Source organism: Microcebus murinus, chromosome 21, assembly GCF_040939455.1.
Source record: "Microcebus murinus isolate Inina chromosome 21, M.murinus_Inina_mat1.0, whole genome shotgun sequence".
Taxonomy (NCBI): domain Eukaryota; kingdom Metazoa; phylum Chordata; class Mammalia; order Primates; family Cheirogaleidae; genus Microcebus; species Microcebus murinus.
This window is the reverse complement of record NC_134124.1, coordinates 8,882,983-8,906,756: the sequence shown is the minus strand read 5'-3', so window position 1 is coordinate 8,906,756 and position 23,774 is coordinate 8,882,983. Positions and strand designations below refer to the sequence as shown.

Genomic DNA, 23,774 nt, shown 5'->3' with positions numbered 1-23,774 from the left:
AATCATATGTATGATAAGAGTTTAGTATAAAAAATATATAAAGAACTACAATTGAACAATAAAAAGATAAAAAATTCAGTTAGAAAATAGGCAAAGAATTTGAGTAGACATTTCTCCAAAGAAGATATTCAAATGGCCAATAAGTATATGAAAACGTTCTCAAGCTATGCATTTTCCTTTGGGAAATACAAATCAAGCCACAATAAGAGATTACTTTGCACCTTCCAGGGTGGCTATAGTCAAAAAGAAAATAACAAGTATTGGTGAGGATGTGGAGAAATTAGAACTCTCATACACTGTTGAGAGGACTGTAAAATAGTGCAGTCACTTTGGAAAACAGTTTGACAAGTCCTCAAGAAGTTATATAGAGTTACTATATGACCCAGCAATTCTAATCATAGGTATATATACCCAAGAGAATTGAAAACATATGTTCACACAAAAACTTGTACATGAATGTTTCTAGCAACATTATTCATAACAGCTAAAAGGTGGAAACAACCCCAAATGCCTGGAAAATGACTGGAAATCTAATGACTGGAAAAACAAAATGTGGTGCATTTATACAATGGAATATTATTCAGCCATAGAAAGGAATGAAGTACTGATACATATTACAACATGAATGAACCCTGAAAACATTATGCTAAGTGAAAGAAGCCAAACATAAAAGGCTACATATGTATGACTCCATTTATATGAAATGTCCAAAACAGGCAAATCCGAAGAGACAGAAAGTTGATTAGTGGTTGCTAGGGGCTGGAGGGAGGAAGAAATGGGGAGTGACTACTAGTGGATACCAGGTTTCTTTTTGGGGTGATGAAAATGTGAAAATGTTCTGGAATTAGATAGTGGTAATAATTATAGAGCCTTTTGAATATACTACCACTGAACTCAATTTTTTTTTTTTGAGACAGAGTCTCTCTTTGTTGCCCAGGCTAGAGTAAGTGCTGTGGCATCAGCCTAGCTCACAGCAACCTCAATCTCCTAGGCTCAAGCAATCCTGCTGCATCAGCCTCCCAAGTAGCTGGGACTACAGGCATGCGCCACCATGCCCGGCTAATTTTTTCTATATATATTAGTTGGCCAATTAATTTCTTTCTATTTATAGTAGAGACAGGGTCTTGCTCTTGCTCAGGCTGGTTTCAAGCTCCTGACCCTGAGCAATCCACCCGCCTCGGCCTCCCAGAGTGCTAGGATTACAGGCATGAGCCACCGCGCCCGGCCTTCAATTTTTTAAAAGATGAATTTTATGCTTTGTGAATTACACTCACCAAAAAATTTAAAAACTAAAAGGCTGCTATATAAAGAAACATTCAAAGAATAAGAAAGAGCTTGTTGAAAATAAAACTTTGATAGCAAAAGTTTAAAATTTAGTGACAAGGATGAAAAACAGTTGAGAAAATCTAGTACTAAGGTCCAGGGAAATAAAGACAGAAGATAGTAAATAGAAAAAGGATAAGAAAAATGAAATATCAATCAAGGAGATCAGTATACAACTAACAGGAGTTATAGAATTAAAAAATTGAATGGAGGAAATAATTTTTTAAAGTAGAAAATCCAACCCTGTCCTAGTCAGAAGAATACATCTCAAGATTGACAAGTCCCATTGAATAACTAGTACAACAAATGACAAAATTCTTATGCTATGACACGATGAAATTCTATAATAATGGAGATAAATATAAGAACTGTAATTTATCTAGAGTTAAATTTTTCAGAGATAAATATAAGAACTGTAATTTATCTAGAGTTAAGTTTTTCAGTCTAAGCACTATTGGCAGCTGTGACAGTCAAAAATATTTCCAGACATTGGCAAATATTGCTTGGTGGCAAAATTTTGTGGGGTTGAGAACCAGGGATCTACAGGAGAAGCAAAGGTTTTCAGAAAAGAATTGGAAATCAGAATGTTGATGAACATCATAACATTGGAGATTAAAGACAGTGGAGGAATACCTTCAAATGCTAATGCCAAATAATTCTTAATCTATAATTCTACATTTAACAAGCTCTTTAAATAGACATTAGATTTTTTGACATCTGAAAATTTTAGATATTCAAGCTCTCAATAAATTTACTACCAAATATTCTTCAATAAGTCAAGGGAGTAAACTAAACAAGAGGAAGACACAAAATCCATAAAATGAAATCAAATAGAGGAGGGACAGAAAATATTCCCAGGTTAGTGGGTAAAGCAAACTGCCAGCTGTACGATAGGTCTACAGAACAAATAGTGTACAGTTGAGCAAGAATCTGAATAGCTCCAGGACAGCTCCAAGAGAAAAGAATGGAACTGACAGATATTTTTACAACTTTAAACACAAAATTTAGGAGCTTTAGACTTTAGAAAATTTGGCAATAATTCAGCATGGTACTGGCATAAGAACAGAAATAGATCAATGGAACAGGACTTAGAATCCAGATATAAAACCATCCTCATATAGCCATCTAATCTTTGACAAAGCAGACAAGAACACACACTAGGGAAAAGAATCTGTATTCAATAAATGGTGCTGGGAAATCGGATAGACACATATAGAAGACTGAAATAGGACCCACACCTCTCACTTCTCACAAAAATCAACTTGCAATGGCTAACAAGACTTAAACCTAGGCATGAAACCATAAGAATTCTAGACGAAAACGTTGATACACTGGGAAAACTGTTATAGACATCAACCTAGGCAAAGAATTTATGAAGAAGACCCCAGAAGCAATCACAGCAACAACAAAAATAAATGGGACCTGATTAAATTAAAAAGCTTCTACACAGCCAAAGAAACTATCACTAGAATGACTACACAGCCTATGGAATGAGAGAAGATATTTGCATGCTATACATCTGATATAGGGCTGATAACTAGAATCTATATAAAACTCAGGAAAACCAGAAAGAAAAAAAGCAAACAACCCCATTAAAAAGTAGGGAAAGGACATGAGCAGAAATTTTTCAAAAGAGGTTAGACCAAAACAAAAATTTGAAAGAAAGCATTTTATAAGCATGCGATTTAGAAATATGGAAGTAAATGTGGGAAAAAAACAGTTAAAAGCATCAATGTGGTTGTCTCTGGGCAGTCTCACTTGAATGAAATTGAAAAGTGTAGAATTATATGACTTCAAATTAAATTTTTTAAAAATATAAAGTGTCTAAACAATTATGGGAACTATCCTTTCAAAACACATTGTAAATGTTATAAATATTGATAAGGTAACAATATATATAAAACACAAAAGGTGTAAGTAAGGTGAGGAAAGAAGGGAGATATAAACATATTTGCTCATTTTAAGCAGGCAGCTAAGTAATGCTAATATCTTAATATGCATGATAATTTTGTTTTTTGACCTTATAGGGATTATTTATCTAAGCTGAAGCAAGTTCTATAGTTTCATTTCTGTTTTATTATATTCAATCTGATAGTTTTAATTAGAAGCTATTAATTTATTATAGATCAATTTTATAAAATTGTTTCCATCTATTTATTCTTATATACATTCATAGAAATATTTCAGAATTATGTTGACTTAATTTCTGAATGGTGGAATATGATATTAGTTTGCTTTCTCTTTTGTGCTTACTGCATAGGTTTGAATTATTCACCTATACATTATCTGAAAGAATAAGAATTATTATTTCCATACCAAAACAATTTACTATCAGAAAGTAATCACAAGTCTACCAACTTTTTCTACTATTTTTTAATGTAACAGAAAGTGAATCCTTTAGAATAACAGCGGATGGTCTAATTAAATAATATCAATTTTGAAAGAAAATACTCAATTAAGAAAACACCATCCAGATAAAATACTGGTTCATTTGAGGGAAGAATAGTGGTTTTGAAACAACACAACAGAAATCCAACAATTTACAAAATTACTAAAAGTTTTGAATAAATGAAAATTATTTTTAAAACTGAAAACCATATTTACAATAGAATTAGATTCATGCTGATGATAATCAGAAAGTTTGGAACACAATTCTCTTATTCATAATAGAACATCAATGAACAAGCTCAAAGATCGGGAACCTGAAAACCCCTGTGGCTTCCAAAAACTGACCAAATAGCAACAACAACAACAACAATCCTAAGAAACACAATTTCTCTGCTATTGAGTGCACATGGAATATGTGAGATGGCTAACAACAACAATAAAAAATAGAGGAAATATAAATAATTCAGCAGGTTGAAATAACTATAAATATGACAATAATTACTTATGTGTGAATACCTGGCTCTATGTAAACGAGCGGATTGGGACTATTAGTGAATTCTATGATCTATCACTATGTGTTGTCAGTTAGATTCCTAATTAAACCTTGAATGATTCCTAACCTTGTAGTTTTCCTACATGTGCCTACCAACCCCTTCATCCAAGAAGTTGGGGAATATTGGTTTAAGAAACTTGAACTCACTAGTCTCAGAGCTTCCTTCCAGGTAAACTTCATACTGATAATTCTGAGACAGGGTCCCCGTGCCGCTGACATCCACCAGGTGGCCCGGAAAGCGGCCCTCAGGCACCGAGCAGCGACCCCCCGAGGCCGCCCGGTCCCTCCTGCACAGCCGCACCGCCACGAACAGCAGCACCGAGAACAGGAAGAGCGACGACACCGCGGCCAAGGCCACCACCAGGTAGACGGTGAGCGAGTCGGCCTGGGCCTGGGCCGGGGCCGCTTCCGGCGGCGGCAGGTAGGGCTGCGAGAAGCCGTCCACCAGCAGCACGTGCAGCGTGACGCTGGCAGACAGCGCGGGCTCGCCACTGTCCCTCACCAGCACCACCAGCCTGTGCCTGGCCGCGTCGCGCTCGCCCAGCGGCCTGGCGGTGCGCACCTCGCCATTGTGCGGCCACACGCTGAACAGCCCGGGCTCCGTGGCCTTGAGCAGCTGGAACGACAGCCAGGCGTTCTGGCCCGAGTCGCCGTCCACCGCCACCACCTTGCTCACCAGGTAGCCGGCCTCTGCCGCCCTGGGCAGCAGCTCGGTGCAGGGCGCCGAGCCGTTCTGCGGCGGGTACAGCACGAAGGGCGGGTTGTCGTTGTCGTCCAGCACCGCCACGCGCACCAGCGCCTCGCTGCGCAGCGCGGGGGAGCCTCGGTCTGCGGCGCCCACGCGGACCTCGAACGCCCGCAGGGCCTCGAAGTCCAGCGACCTCAGGGCGAACAGCTGCCCGTTGTCCGCGTTGATGGAGACCAGCGAGGCGAGCGGCAGGTGCGGGTCGCGGGGCGGCAGCAGCGAGTAGGTGACCTGGGCGTTGGAGCCCGAGTCTCTGTCTGTGGCGCTGACGCTGCCGATGTGCAGGGCGGGGCTGTTGTTCTCGGGGACGAACAGGGTGTAGGAGCTTTGGGAGAAGGCGGGGGCGTTGTCGTTGACGTCGGAGACCAGCACGGTTATGGTGTGCTCCGTCTTCAGCCTGGGAGTCCCCAAGTCAGTGACGGTGACGGTGATGTTGTACTCGGCTCTCGTTTCTCTGTCCAGCGCTCCTTCTGTTACCAAGGTATAGAAATTCTCTACAGTAGGTTTTAGAAGGAAGGGGAGATGGTCTTCGATGGAACATATCATTTTCCCGTTGTCCCCAGAGTCCGGGTCTGAAATTCTGAAAATAGCAACCACAGTTTCTGGGGAGTTTTCTGGGATATCGCTGATGAGTAAAGACATGGTCAGCTCAGGGGCGTTGTCGTTCACATCCATCACTTCTATGACTACGGTGCATTTTCCTGAAAGACCCCCACCGTCTGAGGCCTCAATTTCCATATGGTAAGATCGAATTTCCTCAAAATCCAACACCTTTTTTAATCTAATTTCTCCTGTGACCGTGTTTATTTCAAAGGCCTGAATGACTTGATTTGAGGATTGGAAAAACGAGTAGGAGAGCTCCCCGTGGGTCCCAGCATCTAAATCTCTCGCAGAGACAGTGATGACAAGGGAACCCACGCGGCTGTTCTCTGGAACCTGCGCTTCATAGAGCCTCTGAGCAAATTCAGGGCTGTTGTCATTGATGTCCAGGATCACGATGAGAACCTGGGAAGTCCCAGTCCTGGGCGGTGACCCACCATCCATGGCGGTGAGGGTCAACCTGATCTCAGGCTGCTCCTCTCGGTCCAGGGCTTTGTCCAGGACCAGCTCTGGGTATTTCCTGCCATCGCTGTGATTGCGGGTGACAAGGTGGAAATGGGGGTTGGTGCTAATGATATAGTTCTGAACTGTGTTGCCACCTGCATCCAAATCTTGAGCTATATTCAAAGGATACGGAGTCCCTGGGTGGCTGCTTTCAGGGATTTTTAGGAGTATTTCACTTTCCAAGAATTCTGGGGCATGGTCATTTACATCTTGGACCTGCAGCTCACCTTGAATAAGCTGCACTGGGTTTTTCAGTAATACCTGGAAATGCAATATACATGGATCCGCGTCACCGCACAACTCCTCCCGGTCCAATCTTTCTTTTAGGAGCAAATCCCCGCTCTTCTGTTCGAGTTGCAAATGCCGTCTGTTCCCTTTCGAAAGAATCCGGGCTCCCCGCGCAGCCAGCTCCCCTACACTCAGCCCCAGATCTTTTGCTAGGTTGGCCACAAAAGAGCCGCTCTCTCTCTCCTCTAGAAGGGAATACTTGAGGGTAGCACCGCCCGCCTCCCACAATAGAAATAGGAAAATAATGGCGGCCACTTGCCTTTTCGCCAGCGCTTTGGGGAGCGGCGTCTCCATCGCTCCTCCGGGTCCAAAAGATGCAGTATTTAATCACAAAATAATCGCTTAACAGCCAACTGAGCTATCTTGGTTTAAATATCTTGAGTTACTTCTTTTTTTAACACGGACTGACATGGGTGGTCTGCCTCTCTCAAACCTTCTTTCCCCAGTGGTGAAAAATACTTCCTTTTCGAGCTGCCGGAAACCGCAAGGCTTTTAAGTCACTTAGGCTGCTGTTTTCACTCTCTTAGCCTGCAGCGCCACCAAGCGTTCTGCTTTACAACTTCAGATAATTTTCATTTCAAAGCACTCTGTTAATAGCTAAAACATAAGGCGTGCTGCATTTTTAGGGCCTCGCCTGTTATATACTCCCTCTTCCCCCGCCTATTAAGCAGTCTTGTTTGGGCAGCTAACAACAGTGGTGACAGCAAAATTACCGTCTCTGTCTATATTCATCTTCCTTATAAAGGTACAGGTTCAGTGTACGAAACTGCTCTGCTCAAGGCAAATTCATTTCTTCATTTAACAAGTATTTATCTCTGTGGGTATTCGCCCAATTTCTTGAGATAATACAGTAAATAAAACACACAAAAAATCTTTGCTCTTAGGTTTATATTCTGTTACAAAAATACTAATTTGTTCTATTGTTTTAAAAGAAATTATGAATTTTTAACATCCAGTTTCTATTCCCAAATTGCAATGCATCTGTAACTCCTGAAAGAAAACAAAAATCTTATTTCTTGTCAGTCTCTGTCTACGTAGCCTTTGGAAATTATTTTCCTCCATAAATTAAGTTCATGCAATGCCCAGTGAAGTTGAGAGGAAATGGCCATTTGTTTTATTAAAAATCAGTATATGCTCAGAATTTAGACAATGTCTTTTCTACAAAAACACGAAGAAGACAATAAATTAAATGAAGTAAAAAAAAATACTTTCTGGGGAAGGGTTTTGACCTGTCTGCTTCAGAAAGGACGGATCCAGTGTACATACTCTGGAACTGTGCAGATGGGGATATTGAAAAACACCACTGCTCCAACTAAAGTCATGTGACTGGAGTGAGAATAGTGAAAAAAGCAAATCCCACCAAAAAAGAAGAATGATATTTCAAGGAGGGGAGGGTAAATATCTGAGAATACAAAACAGTAACTGTCCCCTACACTCATTGAACCAGTTGGTAATCATCCATGCCAGTTCACTTATCTAGACACGAAACACACTTGAATATGGTTTAGTTAAGCCCAGTTCTATTTTAAGAATAGAAATAAAGCCGGGCGCGGTGGCTCACACCTGTAATCCTAGCACTCTGGGAGGCTGAGGCGGGTGGAATGCTCGAGGTCAGGAGTTCGAAACCAGCCTGAGCAAGAGCAAGACCCCATCTCTACTATAAATAGAAAGAAATTAATTGGCCAACTAATATATATAGAAAATTAGCCGGGCATGGTGGCACATGCCTGTAGTCCCAGCTACTCGGGAGGCTGAGGCAGGAGGATTGCTTGAGCCCAGGAATTTGAGGTTGCTGTGAGCTAGGCTGACGCCACGGCACTCACTCTAGCCTGGGCAACAAGCGAGATTCTGTCTCAAAAAAAAAAAAAAAAAGAATAGAAATAAAATAATCAGTTAATTGTTACTTTAGTATAAATTGCCTGTCTTTGATAGAAAGTTGAAAAGAGGGATTTTTAATAAAATAGCGCAAATATAACTGACACAAATAAGACCAAATATGAGCTAAATTGTGAAAGTAAATGGTTTTATGGTTAATAAAGCAAATGATGCTTATGCAGCACTAGAAGAGAAAATCTGACATTACCTAATAACCTGCCACAAATACCTTATTTAGATGTTGGCAGATGTCACATAGAGAAGCCCGGGAGAGTGAAAGGAGGAATTTGAAAAAAATAGTTGGATTTTACAAAACAATACCTTTCAGCTTTCAAATTGTTAGAAAAAGATGAGATAAAATGTGCTCTCAAGGATTTTATATTCTGTAATAGAGCATAGGGCCAGCAAAAGAGTGTTTTCTGTTTTGAAGAAAAGCAAAAGAATGATTTAACTAAGCAGTGATATTTAGTAATTTCACCAAAGAGTATATTATTGTACAAAGGATATTAGCATTTCTTTAGTCATAGAAAATATATTTTTTTAAAAAATTGACTACTGGAATGTTTGTAACATTCAGCAAATATTTATTGAGCATTTATATTATAATTGGTTCAATGTTTTTAAAAACAGACCATCATGTACTTACATGAGGTTCACAAACTGTAATTTAATGTGTTGACACTTCACTAAAGTCTATATTCATAGAAAATATGTATTGACTATTATGGTATATTGAAATACACATAAGTATGAATGAATATCTTAGCATTTAGCCAACCTTAGTGTTTATCGTGTTACTCACTTAGGAGTTAGCCCAAAATGAGACTTACATTGGAAGATGAAATAATAACAAATACTCACATTTTTATATTGTCCTACATAGAAATAGTGAAACAAGTGCCACTAATACCTGGAAAAACAATTTTACTTAAGTGCTTTGAAATATGTTTTTGTTAAAAGGATATGTAATTTAATTAAAAGTATTTTAATTATGCAAATAAAGTTTTACTTTTTACTCAGATTGTCAAATACAGTCCAGTGAAGTAATAAAAAACTACTAAGCATGAATAGAGAAAATACTGTGCATTGCTAGTATCTTTAAAAAGATTAAACCTAAAGAACAGAGGTAAATTAAGCAAGAAATAGACCATCAATAACATGCATCAATACCATGTAACTTTAAGTTAAAAGAGATTTCCGAACTTACTAAGTAGGGTTAGGATTATAGAATACTCCAGTACTTAACTGAATGGGAAGCTATTGCCAGAGGTGGAGCTTTCCTCCATTTCCCTCCCAGGTCCTTGAGGAGCGAAGTTGGGGATAATCGGCTTCAGAAATTTGAACTCGCTAGTCCCTGAACCTCCGGTCAGACACACCTCATACTGGTAGCTCTGGGACAGGGTCCCCGCGCCGCTGACATCCACCAGGTGGCCCGGAAAGCGGCCCTCAGGCACCGAGCAGCGACCCCCCGAGGCCGCCCGGTCCCTCCTGCACAGCCGCACCGCCACGAACAGCAGCACAGAGAACAGGAAGAGCGACGACACCGCGGCCAAGGCCACCACCAGGTAGACGGTGAGCGAGTCGGCCTGGGCCTGGGCCGGGGCCGCTTCCGGCGGCGGCAGGTAGGGCTGCGAGAAGCCGTCCACCAGCAGCACGTGCAGCGTGACGCTGGCAGACAGCGCGGGCTCGCCACTGTCCCTCACCAGCACCACCAGCCTGTGCCTGGCCGCGTCGCGCTCGCCCAGCGGCCTGGCGGTGCGCACCTCGCCATTGTGCGGCCACACGCTGAACAGCCCGGGCTCCGTGGCCTTGAGCAGCTGGAACGACAGCCAGGCGTTCTGGCCCGAGTCGCCGTCCACCGCCACCACCTTGCTCACCAGGTAGCCGGCCTCTGCCGCCCTGGGCAGCAGCTCGGTGCAGGGCGCCGAGCCGTTCTGCGGCGGGTACAGCACGAAGGGCGGGTTGTCGTTGTCGTCCAGCACCGCCACGCGCACCAGCGCCTCGCTGCGCAGCGCGGGGGAGCCTCGGTCTGCGGCGCCCACGCGGAACTCGAACGCCCGCAGGGCCTCGAAGTCCAGCGACCTCAGGGCGAACAGCTGCCCGTTGTCCGCGTTGATGGAGACCAGCGAGGCGAGCGGCAGGTGCGGGTCGCGGGGCGGCAGCAGCGAGTAGGTGACCTGGGCGTTGGCGCCCGAGTCTCTGTCTGTGGCGCTGACGCTGCCGATGTGCAGGGCGGGGCTGTTGTTCTCGGGGACGAACAGGGTGTAGGAGGGTTGGGAGAAGGCGGGGGCGTTGTCGTTGACGTCGGAGACCAGCACGGTTATGCTGTGTTGGGTTTTCAGTCTAGGTGTCCCCAAGTCGGTGACCGTGATGGTGATGTTGTACTCAGCTCGGCTCTCTCTGTCCAGCGCGCCTTCTGTTTCCAGAGTGTAAAAATTGTCCACGGAAGGTCTTAGAATAAAGGGGAGATTGTTCTCTATAGAACAAATCACCTGTTGGTTATGTCCAGAATCTGCATCTGAAACACTGAAAACTGCCACTGTGATCTCTGGCAAGTTTTCAGGGATGGGGCTTATGAGCGACGACATGGTCAGTTCAGGGGCGTTGTCATTCACGTCCAGGACCTTCAGGACTACAGAGCATTTTCCTGTTAGGCCCCCACCATCTGTGGCCTCAATATCCACGTGATAAGACTGAAATTCCTCGTAATCCAAAGCCTTTCTCAGTCGAATTTCTCCTGTGATTGTGTTTATTTCGAAGGGTTGGTTGACGTCATCGACTTGAAATAGGGCATAGGAAACCTCCCCAAAGGATCCCGCGTCTAAGTCTCTGGCTGAGACCGCAATAACCAGAGAGCCGAGGGGGCTGTTCTCAGGGACTTGCGCCTCGTAGAGTTCCTGAGCAAACTCAGGGGCGTTGTCATTGCTGTCCAAAACCTGGATGTGAATCTCCGAGGTTCCTGACCTGGGCGGAGACCCGCCATCCAGCGCGGTGAGCGTTAGCCTGAGCCGAGGCTGCTCCTCGCGGTCCAAAGCCTCGTCCAGCACCAGCTCCGGGGACTTCCTGCCGTCGCTGCGGTCGCGGGTGAGAACGTGGAAGTGAGGATTGGAGCTGATTCTGTAGCTCTGAAGGCTGTTGCTGCCAACGTCTAAATCGTTTGCCATTTTTAAGGGAAATGTCTTTCCTGGCGCAGTAACTTCCGATATTCTCAGGGTCATCTCTCTAGAAGGGAACTCTGGGGCGTGGTCATTTATATCTCTGACTCGCAAGGCAGCCTGAAAAAACTGCAAAGGCTTCTCCAGCAGCACTTGGAAAGGAAGCACACACGGCTCCGCGGGACCGCACAGCTCCTCCCGGTCCAGCTTTTCGTTTAGCAGCAAATCGTGGGTCTGTGGGTCAAGCCGCAAGTGCTGTCTGTTCCCCTTGAAAACCACCCGGGCGCCCCGTGCGGCCAGCTCTCCCACCCCAAGTCCCAGGTCCTTTGTCAAGTTGGCTACAAACGTGCCACTCTCTGTCTCCTCCAGCACTGAGTACTGAATCGATTCTGAACCCACCTCCCGCAAAAGCATCAATAAAATGAAGATGGCCACTTGCCTTCCCGCGCGCTGTTCTTTTGTATGCACCATCTCTATTGTTCGGACTGATTCCATAGGAGAAAATCCTCTTCAGCTCCCAATCACCACATCCGGAGACGACCCTCCGAAATGTTTTTGCTATAGACTTTTAAATTTGTTCTTTCAACTTGTCTGGGGACGACTGCCTTCCCGGACACGTCTGTCTTAGCTTTAGCTCTAAATGTGTTCTGTATTTTTACCTGGCTTCTGGGTAAAATGGAGTCCCCTGAATCCGCAGAGCTTTTACTCGCTCTCTTAGCCTGCACCGCCACCACGCGTCCAAATCAATAACTTCATGAGGAGTTTTCACAGTGATGCCATTTAAGAAATCTGAGCATCATAAAGACTTTTGGGTCGAGTCAGTGTTTCTCAAACTCAGTGTGTGAACCACATACATAAAGAATGGCTTGGGAATATTGGGTTTTTGCACTTTTTAAAGCCAATTCCCGGCTCCCCTCCACATCTTGAATCAAATTCTCTGGTGGTGCTAAATAAGGAGAAAGATTGAAGTATACTATCTTTCTCCTTAAGTGATTCTCATGCATAGCAACATTTAAGCATCACTACTTCAGGTAATGTAGAAAACTTCCTACAATCAACTTTGATTTGGCAGTGCATTTTATCTCTGATGACGAGTGTAATTTGCAAGTCCAAGAGGTACACTATTTAATTGTCTCAACGAACAGATCAACACACTATACAAAATGTAGACGCTTGTTAGCAACATTAATAGTAAAATAAAAAACCAATTCTCTATAAGTAGCATGAAAAACAAAGTTACTTTGTTAAGTGGCTATGCCAAGATAGTAAAAAAGAACAATTAGGCTATTAGGAGGAAAATTGAGACCAAGAAGTACTTATGATAGAAAGACCTAAGCAAGTGAAATTATTTAAAAGAGGCACCAGGAACAATCAAATCATTGTCTTAAGCATTTTAGGACCCTACTTCATTTTTGTATGGATAGAGTTGGATGTGGTTTTAAGAGGCTTTTGAAATTTATTCCTTTTTTTGCCAAATTCATTCCTTACATTAATTAATTAATCAAGGTCCAAATATATTACCCTGTTGTAAGAATATGATGCAGTGCAGAAAACAAGCATTCAAGAATTACCTCCACCACCCTCTCACAGCAAGGACACTAGTTCCTACAAATAGAGGCCAAAAAAGGTGAACTACATTTGAGTGAATACCATGGAATTAATGATGGAATATCATGACTATATTTATTCCTATTTCACCAGTTTCTGCCCAGATAAATTGGAAAATGTGGCTCTAAATATCCTGAAAATGTATGGAATAGGTCAGTGCACCTACAAGAATACAAAATATGCCAAACACAATTCATTTCAGATTGATTTCTTATTTATTGAGAGGTAATTAGGTCATAAGGGAGTGGCCCTGCTGAATAGGATTAGTGCCTTTATAAAAGGGACCCCAGGGAGCTTTTTTGCCCTCTTTCTGCCATGGGATGATACAACAGGTCAGCAGTCTGCAACCTAGAAAAGAGCCTTCACCAGGACCTAATCATGCTGGCACCCTGATTTCAGACTTCTAGCCCCCAGCACTTTGAGAAATAAATTTCTGTTTTTTATAAACTACCTGGTCTATGGGACTTTGTTACAGCAGCTTGAACTGATTAGGACAGTGGCCTTGTGCAAGTTTCTGTACCGCTGTGTTCCAGTTTGTTCTTCTTGAAAATGAGGAATCAATGGAAGCATTATTTTGAGAATTAAATGAGATATGTATAAAATATTTAGAAAACAGCCAAGTACATAGAAAGAATATAGTAATAATAGGAGTCTATAATATATAATAATGTTTAATAACAAGAAAGTTCTTTGGGATTTAAATATGCCCCTAAAATAAAAAAAATATTAGAAATACTCAAAAATAAAGCAAAAGACTTAAGATTATAGAGGAAAAGCTAAAGAAACAAAAATAAAGGAGAAATATAAACAGAGACATAATTGAGAATATTCAATATCTGATCAGCACAAGTCCCAGAAAGAAATAACAAGGTAAAATTAGGGATACAATTATTAAGAAAATAATAGTTGAGATGAAATAATCACATAGATGAAAAGGTATGAATTGTTAGAATGCATAAGTACATCAAATGTCCAGCAAATGAATGAAGAAGATTATGAGACTATTATAAAATTCAAGTTACCTAAAAGGAAGAAAAAATTCTAAGACTGAGAGGAAAAGAGGGAGACAGATACGTGCATACACATACACATATGTGTGTGTGTATATATATATATATAGAGAGAGAGAAAACAGAAAAGATCAAGAAGAAAATAGGCATAAGATTTCTTATGAAAAATTGTGAATCAATACATTAATGATTTTCAATTTCCAAGCAAGAACTTTATATCTGGCCAAATCATCAATCAACTATAAAGGAAGATTAAATGAATTTTCACACTTGCAGAGATATGGAAAGTTTCTTTTTTCTGAACTCTCTTTTAGGAAGCCACTTCAGGACATACTGTGGCAAAGGGAAGGAATAAAAGTAAAAAAGAAAGAAGATAAGGGATCTATTAAACAATGGACTCAACCAGGAGAGGTATGAAGACAAGTTGACAGTTTTGTACAGACTTACAGATCATTGAGTCCACATGGAAGCAGAAAGACAGAGGGCTTTAGGTAGGAAATATGAGAAGCTGAATTATTGTTTGAGATTTTGAAAATATGGTAAAGCCTACTGAAAAAGTTTAAGATGATGAATCTTCTCTCTCTCTGGTTATCAGTTTTTAAAAAAGAAAAAATATATGTTAAATGATGAATCTATTTGATCTTGATCTTAGGAACATTCTATTTTCAATGGCACAGGAAGCACAACATCAGATCCAAAGAACATACACATCATCCTTATCACTGAGTAATATGACTCTGCAATAAGCTGTATTTTGAGAAAGAGAGAATCAGTTCCTGAAAACCAGAAATTCTCCTGTCACTCACATGTAGGCCATGATCTTCTTCTGTTGAGCAAAAACAATACTTAGAGTACTAACATCAGAAAAGACCATTATGACTTGATGGAGCAAGACCAAAATAAAATTACTTCATGCTTGAGCAGATACAAAAACATTGTCCAAACAACAAATATCAGAAAAGACAAAGCAAAACAAAATAAAACAAAAAAGATTCCTTTGTTAATATGAATGAATGCTGCTTCTTTACCAATTATGGCTTTAATTTCATTTTATTCTTCCCACCTCCTAAATAAAATTCATTAAGATACCCAATCATAGAACTATCCTCATTTTCTGAAAGCATCCAATCCAGAACTAGCCCATACTTTTTTGAACCCTCCCCAAAATCACTTAACACAAGCGCAAATTCTGTAACACCTTTGTAAGATAAACCCAATTTTGTTATGGCACGGTGTGTTCTTGGTGATTTTTGGCTACAGGGCATTCATTATTTTTCTTTAAAAGAAAAATGTTGATATTTATTTTCAGGTTCTGAAATATCTATAGACAAGGAATTTTTAGCTATGGTTATAAAGAAGATGTAAAGCTATGGTTGTAAAGACATAAAATGTAAAAGTAGATATTCAACTGAGAGAGGTTGGAAAGTATAAGAGAAAAATAGATATAAGAGGGAGAAAAAGAATGCTATTCCTTTTTTCATACAAAAAATCAAATGAGGCCGGGCGTGGTGGCTCACGCCTGTAATCCTAGCACTCTGGGAGGCTGAGGCGGGCGGATTGCTTGAGGTCGGGAGTTCGAAACCAGCCTGAGCGAGACCCCGTCTCTACTAAAAATAGAAAGAAATTAATTGACCAACTAAAGTATATATACAAAAAAATTAGCCGGGCATGGTGGAGCATGCCTGTAGTCCCAGCTACTTGGGAGGCTGAGGCAGGAGGATCGCTTGAGCCCAGGAGTTTGAGGTTGCTGTGAGCTAGGCTGACGCCATGGCACTCACTCTAGCCTGGGCAACAAAAGTGAGACTCTGTCTCAAAAAAAAAAAAAATCAAATGAAACTGTAATTAATGGAACAATTAATGAAGCTTTCAGTTTTACCAGAGAAGCACCTGAAAATAGCGCTATAGCTGTATGTGAAATATGGATGATTGAAGTTGTTTTAAATGTGCTAGGTACTCAGCAATTATAACAGGAAATTAATTCTCTAAAGTTTATGAAAAAGTCACTGTATTAGTTTTCTAGGGATGCCATTATAAATACCATAGACTGGGTGGCTTAAACAACAGAAATTTGTTTCCTCACAGTTCTGGAGGCAACAAGTCCAAGATGAAGGTGTTGGCAGGATTGGCTTCATTTGGAGGATCCTCTCCTTGGTTTATACATGGCCATCTTCTTCCAGCGTCTTCACATGATCTCCCATCTGTGGGTGCACATGTCTGGTATCTCTCTGCATTCTAACCTCCTCATCTCATAAGGACACCAGTCATACTGAATTAAGGCCTGCCCTGATGACCCATTTTCATGTGATCACCTCTTTAAAGGGCCTATCTGTAAATACAGTCACATTCTGCGGTAATGGGGGTTAGGGCTTCAACACATGAATTTGAGGGGTAGAGAAGTGAGACACAGTTCAGCCCCTAACAGTTACAAACAGATTCCTTGGTGATAAGAAAGTAAATATATGGCCAGGCGTGATGGCTCATGCCTATAATCCTAGCACTCTGGGAGGCCAAGGAAGGAGGATCAATTGAAGTCCAGAGTTCAAGACCAACCTGAGCAAGAGTGAGACTCTGACCCTGTCTCTATTAAAAATAGAAAAAAATTAGCTGGGCACATGCCTGTGGTCCCAGCTACCGGGAAGGCTGAGGCAGGAGGATCACTTGAACTCAGGAGTTTGAGGTTGCTCTGAGCTAGACCAACACCACAGCACTTTAGCCTGGGCAACAGAGTGAGATACTGTCTCAAAAAAAAAAAAAAAGACAGTAAATATAAGAAGAGCTACACAAAACGAAACAAAACAGGTTTAAAATTGCTTGCCGATGGATAAAATTAAAAAACAGACAATACCGGGTGCTGGCAAAAATTGGGGAAACTTGTACATCCAGATACTGGTGATAGCAGTTTAAAGCAGTATAACTGCTTTGGAAGACTACTGAGAAATGTCTACTAAAAGTGAACTTGTACTTAGTAAATAAGGAGTGATTACACTTCTACGTATATACCCAACAAAACTGCATATACAGATTTGCCAAAAGACGCATACAATATCATACAGGAAATCATGAAAAAAGGTACATACAATAATGTTCATAGCAGTATTATTTGTAACAACCAAACTTTGCCCCAACCAAAACATCCATCTAAAGATGGATAATAAACTGTGGCATATTTATACAGTCAAATATAATAGCAATGAGTATGAAAGGACTAAACTTAAAAGGAGTATTATGTTTTAAAAAATTAGCCAGGTGTACTGCTTTTCTGTAGTCCCAGCTACTTGGGAGGCTGAGGCTGGAGGATTGCTTGAGCCTAGGAGTTTGAGGTTACAGTGAGTTATGATCACACCACCATACTCCAGCCTGAACGACAGAGAGAGTCCCTCTCAAAAAAAAAAAAAAGTTTACCAATAAGAATCAGGGCTGGAAAAAAAGAGTAGATAGAAGAGTGCTGCATTTTACCTGTCTTCTCACGTTTTTCATAGTATCATAGGTGCACATTCCTTCAAAACAATTAAAATAAAGAAAGTGATGTAAAACATTTTTATTTTCATAAGTTAGCATCAAATACACTGAGAGTCTGATGAAACAGAATGGGTAGAATACATAGAAAATAAAATGAATATTTTATTTTATTAAGACAGTTCATCAAAACAAACACAACAAAAAGTTAAAATCTCGGGAAAATCAACGGCATGCATGGATTCAGAAGGGCTCTATGCAAATGAACACAATGAAGTAAAACTGAAATTTCCAAAACTGGATAACACAAAGTTCCATAGACAAATCCATTAAAAAGGGAAATCGTAGCTAAATCTGAAGGTGAACGTTGTCTCCATGACACTCTCAGATTCTATATCTGGGTAAGTTGGGGGTCAATGGCAGAAAACTTGGCATCATAATCCCATCTCTAATCGACTCCGAAGCTATTTCGAAAGGTAGCAGCTTTCCCCATTTCTTCACCAGAGCCCTGGGGCCAGAGGTTGGGGATTATTGGCTTCAGGAATTTAAACTCACCAGTCCCAGAGTCTCCCGTCAGACACACCTCATACTGGTAGCTCTGGGACAGGGTCCCCGCGCCGCTGACGTCCACCAGGTGACCCGGAAAGCGGCCCTCAGGCACCGAGCAGCGACCCCCCGAGGCCGCCCGGTCCCTCCTGCACAGCCGCACCGCCACGAACAGCAGCACCGAGAACAGGAAGAGCGACGACACCGCGGCCAAGGCCACCACCAGGTAGACGGTGAGCGAGTCGGCCTGGGCCTGGGCCGGGGCCGCTTCCGGCGGCGGCAGGTAGGGCTGCGAGAAGCCGTCCACCAGCAGCACGTGCAGCGTGACGCTGGCAGACAGCGCGGGCTCGCCACTGTCCCTCACCAGCACCACCAGCCTGTGCCTGGCCGCGTCGCGCTCGCCCAGCGGCCTGGCGGTGCGCACCTCGCCGTTGTGCGGCCACACGCTGAACAGCCCGGGCTCCGTGGCCTTGAGCAGCTGGAACGACAGCCAGGCGTTCTGGCCCGAGTCGCCGTCCACCGCCACCACCTTGCTCACCAGGTAGCCGGCCTCTGCCGCCCTGGGCAGCAGCTCGGTGCAGGGCGCCGAGCCGTTCTGCGGCGGGTACAGCACGAAGGGCGGGTTGTCGTTGTCGTCCAGCACCGCCACGCGCACCAGCGCCTCGCTGCGCAGCGCGGGGGAGCCTCGGTCTGCGGCGCCCACGCGGAACTCGAACGCCCGCAGGGCCTCGAAGTCCAGCGACCTCAGGGCGAACAGCTGCCCGTTGTCCGCGTTGATGGAGACCAGCGAGGCGAGCGGCAGGTGCGGGTCGCGGGGCGGCAGCAGCGAGTAGGTGACCTGGGCGTTGGCGCCCGAGTCTCTGTCTGTGGCGCTGACGCTGCCGATGTGCAGGGCGGGGCTGTTGTTCTCGGGGACGAACAGGGTGTAGGAGCTTTGGGAGAAGGCGGGGGCGTTGTCGTTGACGTCGGAGACCTGCACGGTTATGGTGTGCTCCGTCTTCAGCCTGGGAGTCCCCAGGTCAGTGACCGTGATGGTGATGTTGTACTCGGCTCGGCTCTCTCTGTCCAGTGGCCTCTGTGTCACTAGGGTATAAAAGTTCTTGAATGTGGGTTTCAAGAGGAAAGGGAGATCGTCGTCGATTGAGCAAACCATTTTTCCATTGTCCCCAGAATCTGGATCGGAAACACTGAAAACAGCGACTACGGTCTCCGGGGAGTTTTCTGGAGTGGAGCTGGTGCGCGTGGACATGGTCAGTTCCGGGGCGTTGTCATTCACGTCCAGGACCTCGATAGCTACAGTGCATTTTCCTGAAAGTCCTCCGCCGTCTGTGGCTACAATTTCCACGTTATAATATCGAGTTGCCTCGAAATCCAACGCCCTTTTCAGACGAATTTCTCCTGTTGTTTCGTCTATTACGAATGGCTGAGTCACCTCATTGCCTTGGACTAGCGCATAGGCTACGGTCCCATAGGCTCCTGCGTCCAGATCCCGGGCGGAGACAGCCAGGACTAAGGAGTGAAGGGGACTGTTCTCAGGGACCTGCACCTCATAGAGCGACTGCGAAAACTCAGGGGCATTGTCATTATTGTCCAAGACGACAACGAGTACCGTGATCGTCCCGGACCTGGGCGGGGCCCCCCCATCCAGCGCCGTGAGGGTTAAACTGAGCTCAGGCTGCCCCTCTCGGTCCAGCGCTCGGTCCAACACCAGCTCTGGGTATTTGCTGCCATCTCCACGGTTATGAGTAACGACATGAAAGTGGGAGTTGGGGCTAATTGTGTAGTTCTGAACAGTGTTGCTACCTACGTCGAAGTCCTGAGCTATTTTCAAAGGAAACACAGTCCCTGGCTGGACACTCTCTGGGATTTTTAGGAGCATTTCCCTCTCTAGGAACTCCGGGGAATGGTCATTTATATCTCTGAGCTGCAAATCAACTTGAAAAAACTGCACGGGGTTTTCCAGTAATAGTTGGAAATGCAATGCACAGGGTTCTGTCGCCCCGCACAGCACCTCCCGGTCTAGCTTTTCATACAGAAGCAAATTGCCGGTCTTTATATCGAGATGCAGGAGCTGCTTGTTTCCTTTGTAATGGATTTGCGCGCCCCGGGTCGCCAATTCCCCCACCCCAAGCCCCAGGTCTTTTGCCAGGTTGGCCACAAAGTAGCCCCTTTCTGTTTCTTCTGGTATGGAATACCCAATGGCCTCAGAGCCAGCCTCCCACAAAAGCAACAGTAGAGCAAGAAAGGTGACTTGCCTTTTCCGTGGCGTTTTTGCTAGCGCAGTCTCCATTGCTCAGACCTGGTCCAGAAGGTGCAGTTTCTTCGGCTCGGTATACAATCCAACTCAGATGATTTGGTTAAATAGCCTCAAATTCGACCTTTCTCACTGATTTGCATCAGAACCATGCCTTCTCTGAAGATCTCTCCTCTAGATCTTACTTAAAATGCTTCCTTCTTTTAAGGTAGCATTGAGAGTTCAGATTCCCAGCTTAATGGCGTCTGGGTTATATAGGCAGAGCCCATTATTCACACTCTTAGCCTGCAGCGCCACCAGGCGTCCTTATTTACTATTGCACATAGTATTTGCCATTTCATTCCAATTCTAACCCTGATGCGTGCCTCAAACCCTTTGGAGTCATAGAAGTGCTCTCAATTGTATCTCCAGCTCTTAGCTTTTGGCAGTTCTAAATAAACGTTTACTGAGTTAATTTTCAGTGTAAGAAGAATACTTTTGAGAACAAACTAAAGTGATATCTTAGTCTTCTCCTTAAAAGTACTTTTTGAGTACATGGAGGAACTTTCTTTAGTGGCTGTCTTACTTGATTACATTCAAGAAATAAGTAATAATGGATATCTACAAAATCTAAAATTTAACAAAAATTACTTTTAATTTGAAGTATAACATCCAGACAAGGGCACAAATCATATGTGTACAGCCCAAAGAATTTTCACAAAATAAACACTCCCATAAGCAGAACCTAGATTAAAAATAAAATACTATCAAAACCCAAGAAATCTTCCCTGCCATTGTATGGTTATTACCCTCTCCTCAAGAAATAAGCACTAGCCCGACTTCTATTGCTATAGAGGGGTTTTTCTCCCCTTTTCTTGAACTCTTATACATATTTATGTATTTTACTCTTATACACAATTATAAATTATTTCTCTCTTTTGTCTGAATTCTTTCACTCAATATTATGTTTGTAAAATTGACCTGTGGGCCCGGCGCGGTGGCTCACGCCTGTAATCCTAGCACCCTAGGAGGCTGAGGCAGGCGGATTGCTCGAGGTCGGGAGTTCGAAACCAGCCTGAGCAAGAGTGAGACCCTGTCTTTACTAGAGATACAAAGAAATTAATTGGCCAACTAACATATATAGAAAAAATTAGCCGAGCATGGTGGGGCATGCCTGTAGTACCAGCTACTCAGGAGGCTGAGGCAGCAGGATTGCCTGAGCCCAGGAGTTTGAGGTTGCTGTGAGCTAGGCTGACGCCATGGCACTCACTCTAGCCTGGGCAACAAAGCAAGACTCTGTCTAAAATAAAATAAAATAAGATAAAATAAAATAAAATAAAATAAAATAAAATAAAATAAAATAAAATAAAATAGACCTGTGGCATGTTGTTCTAATTTGTTTTATTTGCTTTCCTTTATATTATTTTGTTGTGTGAATATACCATGATTTATTTATCCATTCTCCAGTTGATAAACGTTAAGTTTTCTCCAGTTTTGAGCTATTTTGAGTAGTACTGCTATGAAGAAACTTGTATATGTCTTTTGGTGACCATATGTATGTATTTATGTTTAATATAGTCATAGGAGTTGGGTTTCTGTGCACTAAGGTATGCACATATATTTAGCATGAGCAGATATGGTGACACATTTTCCAAAAATAATTGTACTAATAACGCAAAATATAAAAGTTCCAGTTGCTCCATATCCTTGTCAGTATTTCATGTTGTTATTATGGTGGTTATCCAAGAAATTATAGCATACATCTTTGATGTACAAGAATCTAATACAAATTATTAATTTTACTACTGCCATAATAATGCTTAAAACCTTAGAACTCTTGAACTCTATTTATACCTGTCTTTTACACTATTGTTATAAATTTAAATTTTACATATAATTTCAATCCATTAAGAAATTATGAGTGTTGCTTTTTATAATCAATATTCAATCGACATTCACGTATATTTACCCTTCTTGTTGCTGTTCTTTTCTTTCTGCAATTCTGTGATTTCTTTTGGACTGTTTTCCTTTTGCCTAATAAATTTCACTAAAAGTATTTCTTTTAGTGCACAGGTAACTGTGGTTAATTCTCTCTGCTTCTGACTGAAAACTTCATTCATTATTAGAGTATGTATTTGCTGGTAATAGAATTGTAGTGTAGTAGTAATTTTCTTTCAGGACTTTAAAGAGATATTCCTTTGTCTTTTGGTTTCATGACTTCTGGTGAAAAGTCAACTCTTCATATTACTGATACTCCTTTAAAAGTAAGTGTCATTTTTTTAATGTGGTTCCTTGTAAGATTTTGTCTTTGACTTTGGTCTTGAGCAATTTTCATACGATATACCTAGGTGTGCTTTTTTATTTATCCAGATTGAGTTTCACTGAGTATCTTGAAAGGTTAGGGATTTTCACCAATTTTGGAATATTTGTGGTCATTATCTCTTCAAATATTATTTATTCCTCTTTCTTATTCTCTCTTTTCCTTCTAGGATTACAGTAGTATGTATGTTAGGGTTTTTTAAATGTCCCACATGTCACTAATGTTATTTTCTGTATTTTTCATTTTTTTTTACTCTGTGCTTCTATTTGGATGTTTATATTGCCCTGTCTTGCTTCCACTAATCTTGTGTTCCTTTATGTCTATGACATTAAACAATTTTAAGTGTTTTTAATTTTAGATATTATACCTTTTTAGTTCTAGAATTAATTTCCACTTTTAAATTTCAATTCTCTAGTGAAATTATCTTTCTCTATTTTCCCCATTGTTCTTTATTTTTACATATTAGTCATAATTATTTTAACATCATTGTCAGTTAATTCTAATATCTGGCTCATCTGTGGGTCATCTGTGTTATCTGTTTTTTCTCTTGGTTTTCTTCATGTCATCCAGTTGTTGGTGTGTGTGGCTATTGAATGCTGAATATGCAAAAAGCTGTCCAGGATCAAGATATTATCTTCCTCCTGAAAGTGTTCACCTTTTCCTCTGTTAGCTTAATAGAGTCCTGCCTAATCAAATCACCTTAATCCAAACAGGCACTGTGCTTAGTCTAGGCTCTTTGCAGTCCTGGTAAGCACCTGGCCCTCCAGAACTTCACCTGAGAACTTTGATATATTCTCCACAGCCCCTTGTTTGTTCTCAGACTTAGCAAATTTTCTTTGAGTAAAACTGACTGTAGGAGTCAGTTCTCATCTTCCTCAGATTTTTTTCCTCTCAGGAGTATTCCTTCTCAGTAATCTTAACCTATTCAGTTCTTATCATATCATATGCTTTTTATTACTTCAAGCAGATAGTTTTTAAATTGTAATCCATTTTTATGGCTGTTTTCAGCTGCTAGGTAATCCATCTAACCTGGGAGCATAATTCCTCCAAATATAAACACAACTTTTAACCTAACACTATTCAAAATACATTTTGTAGCTTTGATAGTAAAGGAAGAGGGGTTTTAAAGCAATATGTGCTACATTGCCTTCAGTAGATTTCTTCCCCCAA

At 42.1% G+C, this 23,774-nt stretch overlaps 3 protein-coding genes across 3 annotated transcripts; all 3 read right to left on the bottom strand.

Moving 5' to 3' along the window:
- Positions 1–3,681: 3,681 nt before the first annotated feature.
- Positions 3,682–7,951, bottom strand: LOC105862579 (protocadherin beta-17). The gene has a single exon (XM_075996146.1). The coding sequence runs from the start codon at positions 6,693–6,695 to the stop codon at positions 4,344–4,346; it is 2,352 nt and encodes a 783-aa protein (XP_075852261.1). The 5' UTR covers positions 6,696–7,951; the 3' UTR covers positions 3,682–4,343.
- A 350-nt stretch (positions 7,952–8,301) lies between these two features.
- On the bottom strand, positions 8,302–13,653 carry LOC105862570 (protocadherin beta-6). The gene has a single exon (XM_012748958.3). It carries the CDS (start codon positions 11,924–11,926, stop codon positions 9,518–9,520), a length of 2,409 nt encoding a protein of 802 aa, XP_012604412.2. The 5' UTR covers positions 11,927–13,653; the 3' UTR covers positions 8,302–9,517.
- Positions 13,654–15,724: 2,071 nt separating this feature from the next.
- PCDHB5 (protocadherin beta 5) lies at positions 15,725–21,443 on the bottom strand. Its single transcript, XM_012748962.3, has one exon. The coding sequence runs from the start codon at positions 20,339–20,341 to the stop codon at positions 17,954–17,956; it is 2,388 nt and encodes a 795-aa protein (XP_012604416.3). The 5' UTR covers positions 20,342–21,443; the 3' UTR covers positions 15,725–17,953.
- Positions 21,444–23,774: the final 2,331 nt, after the last annotated feature.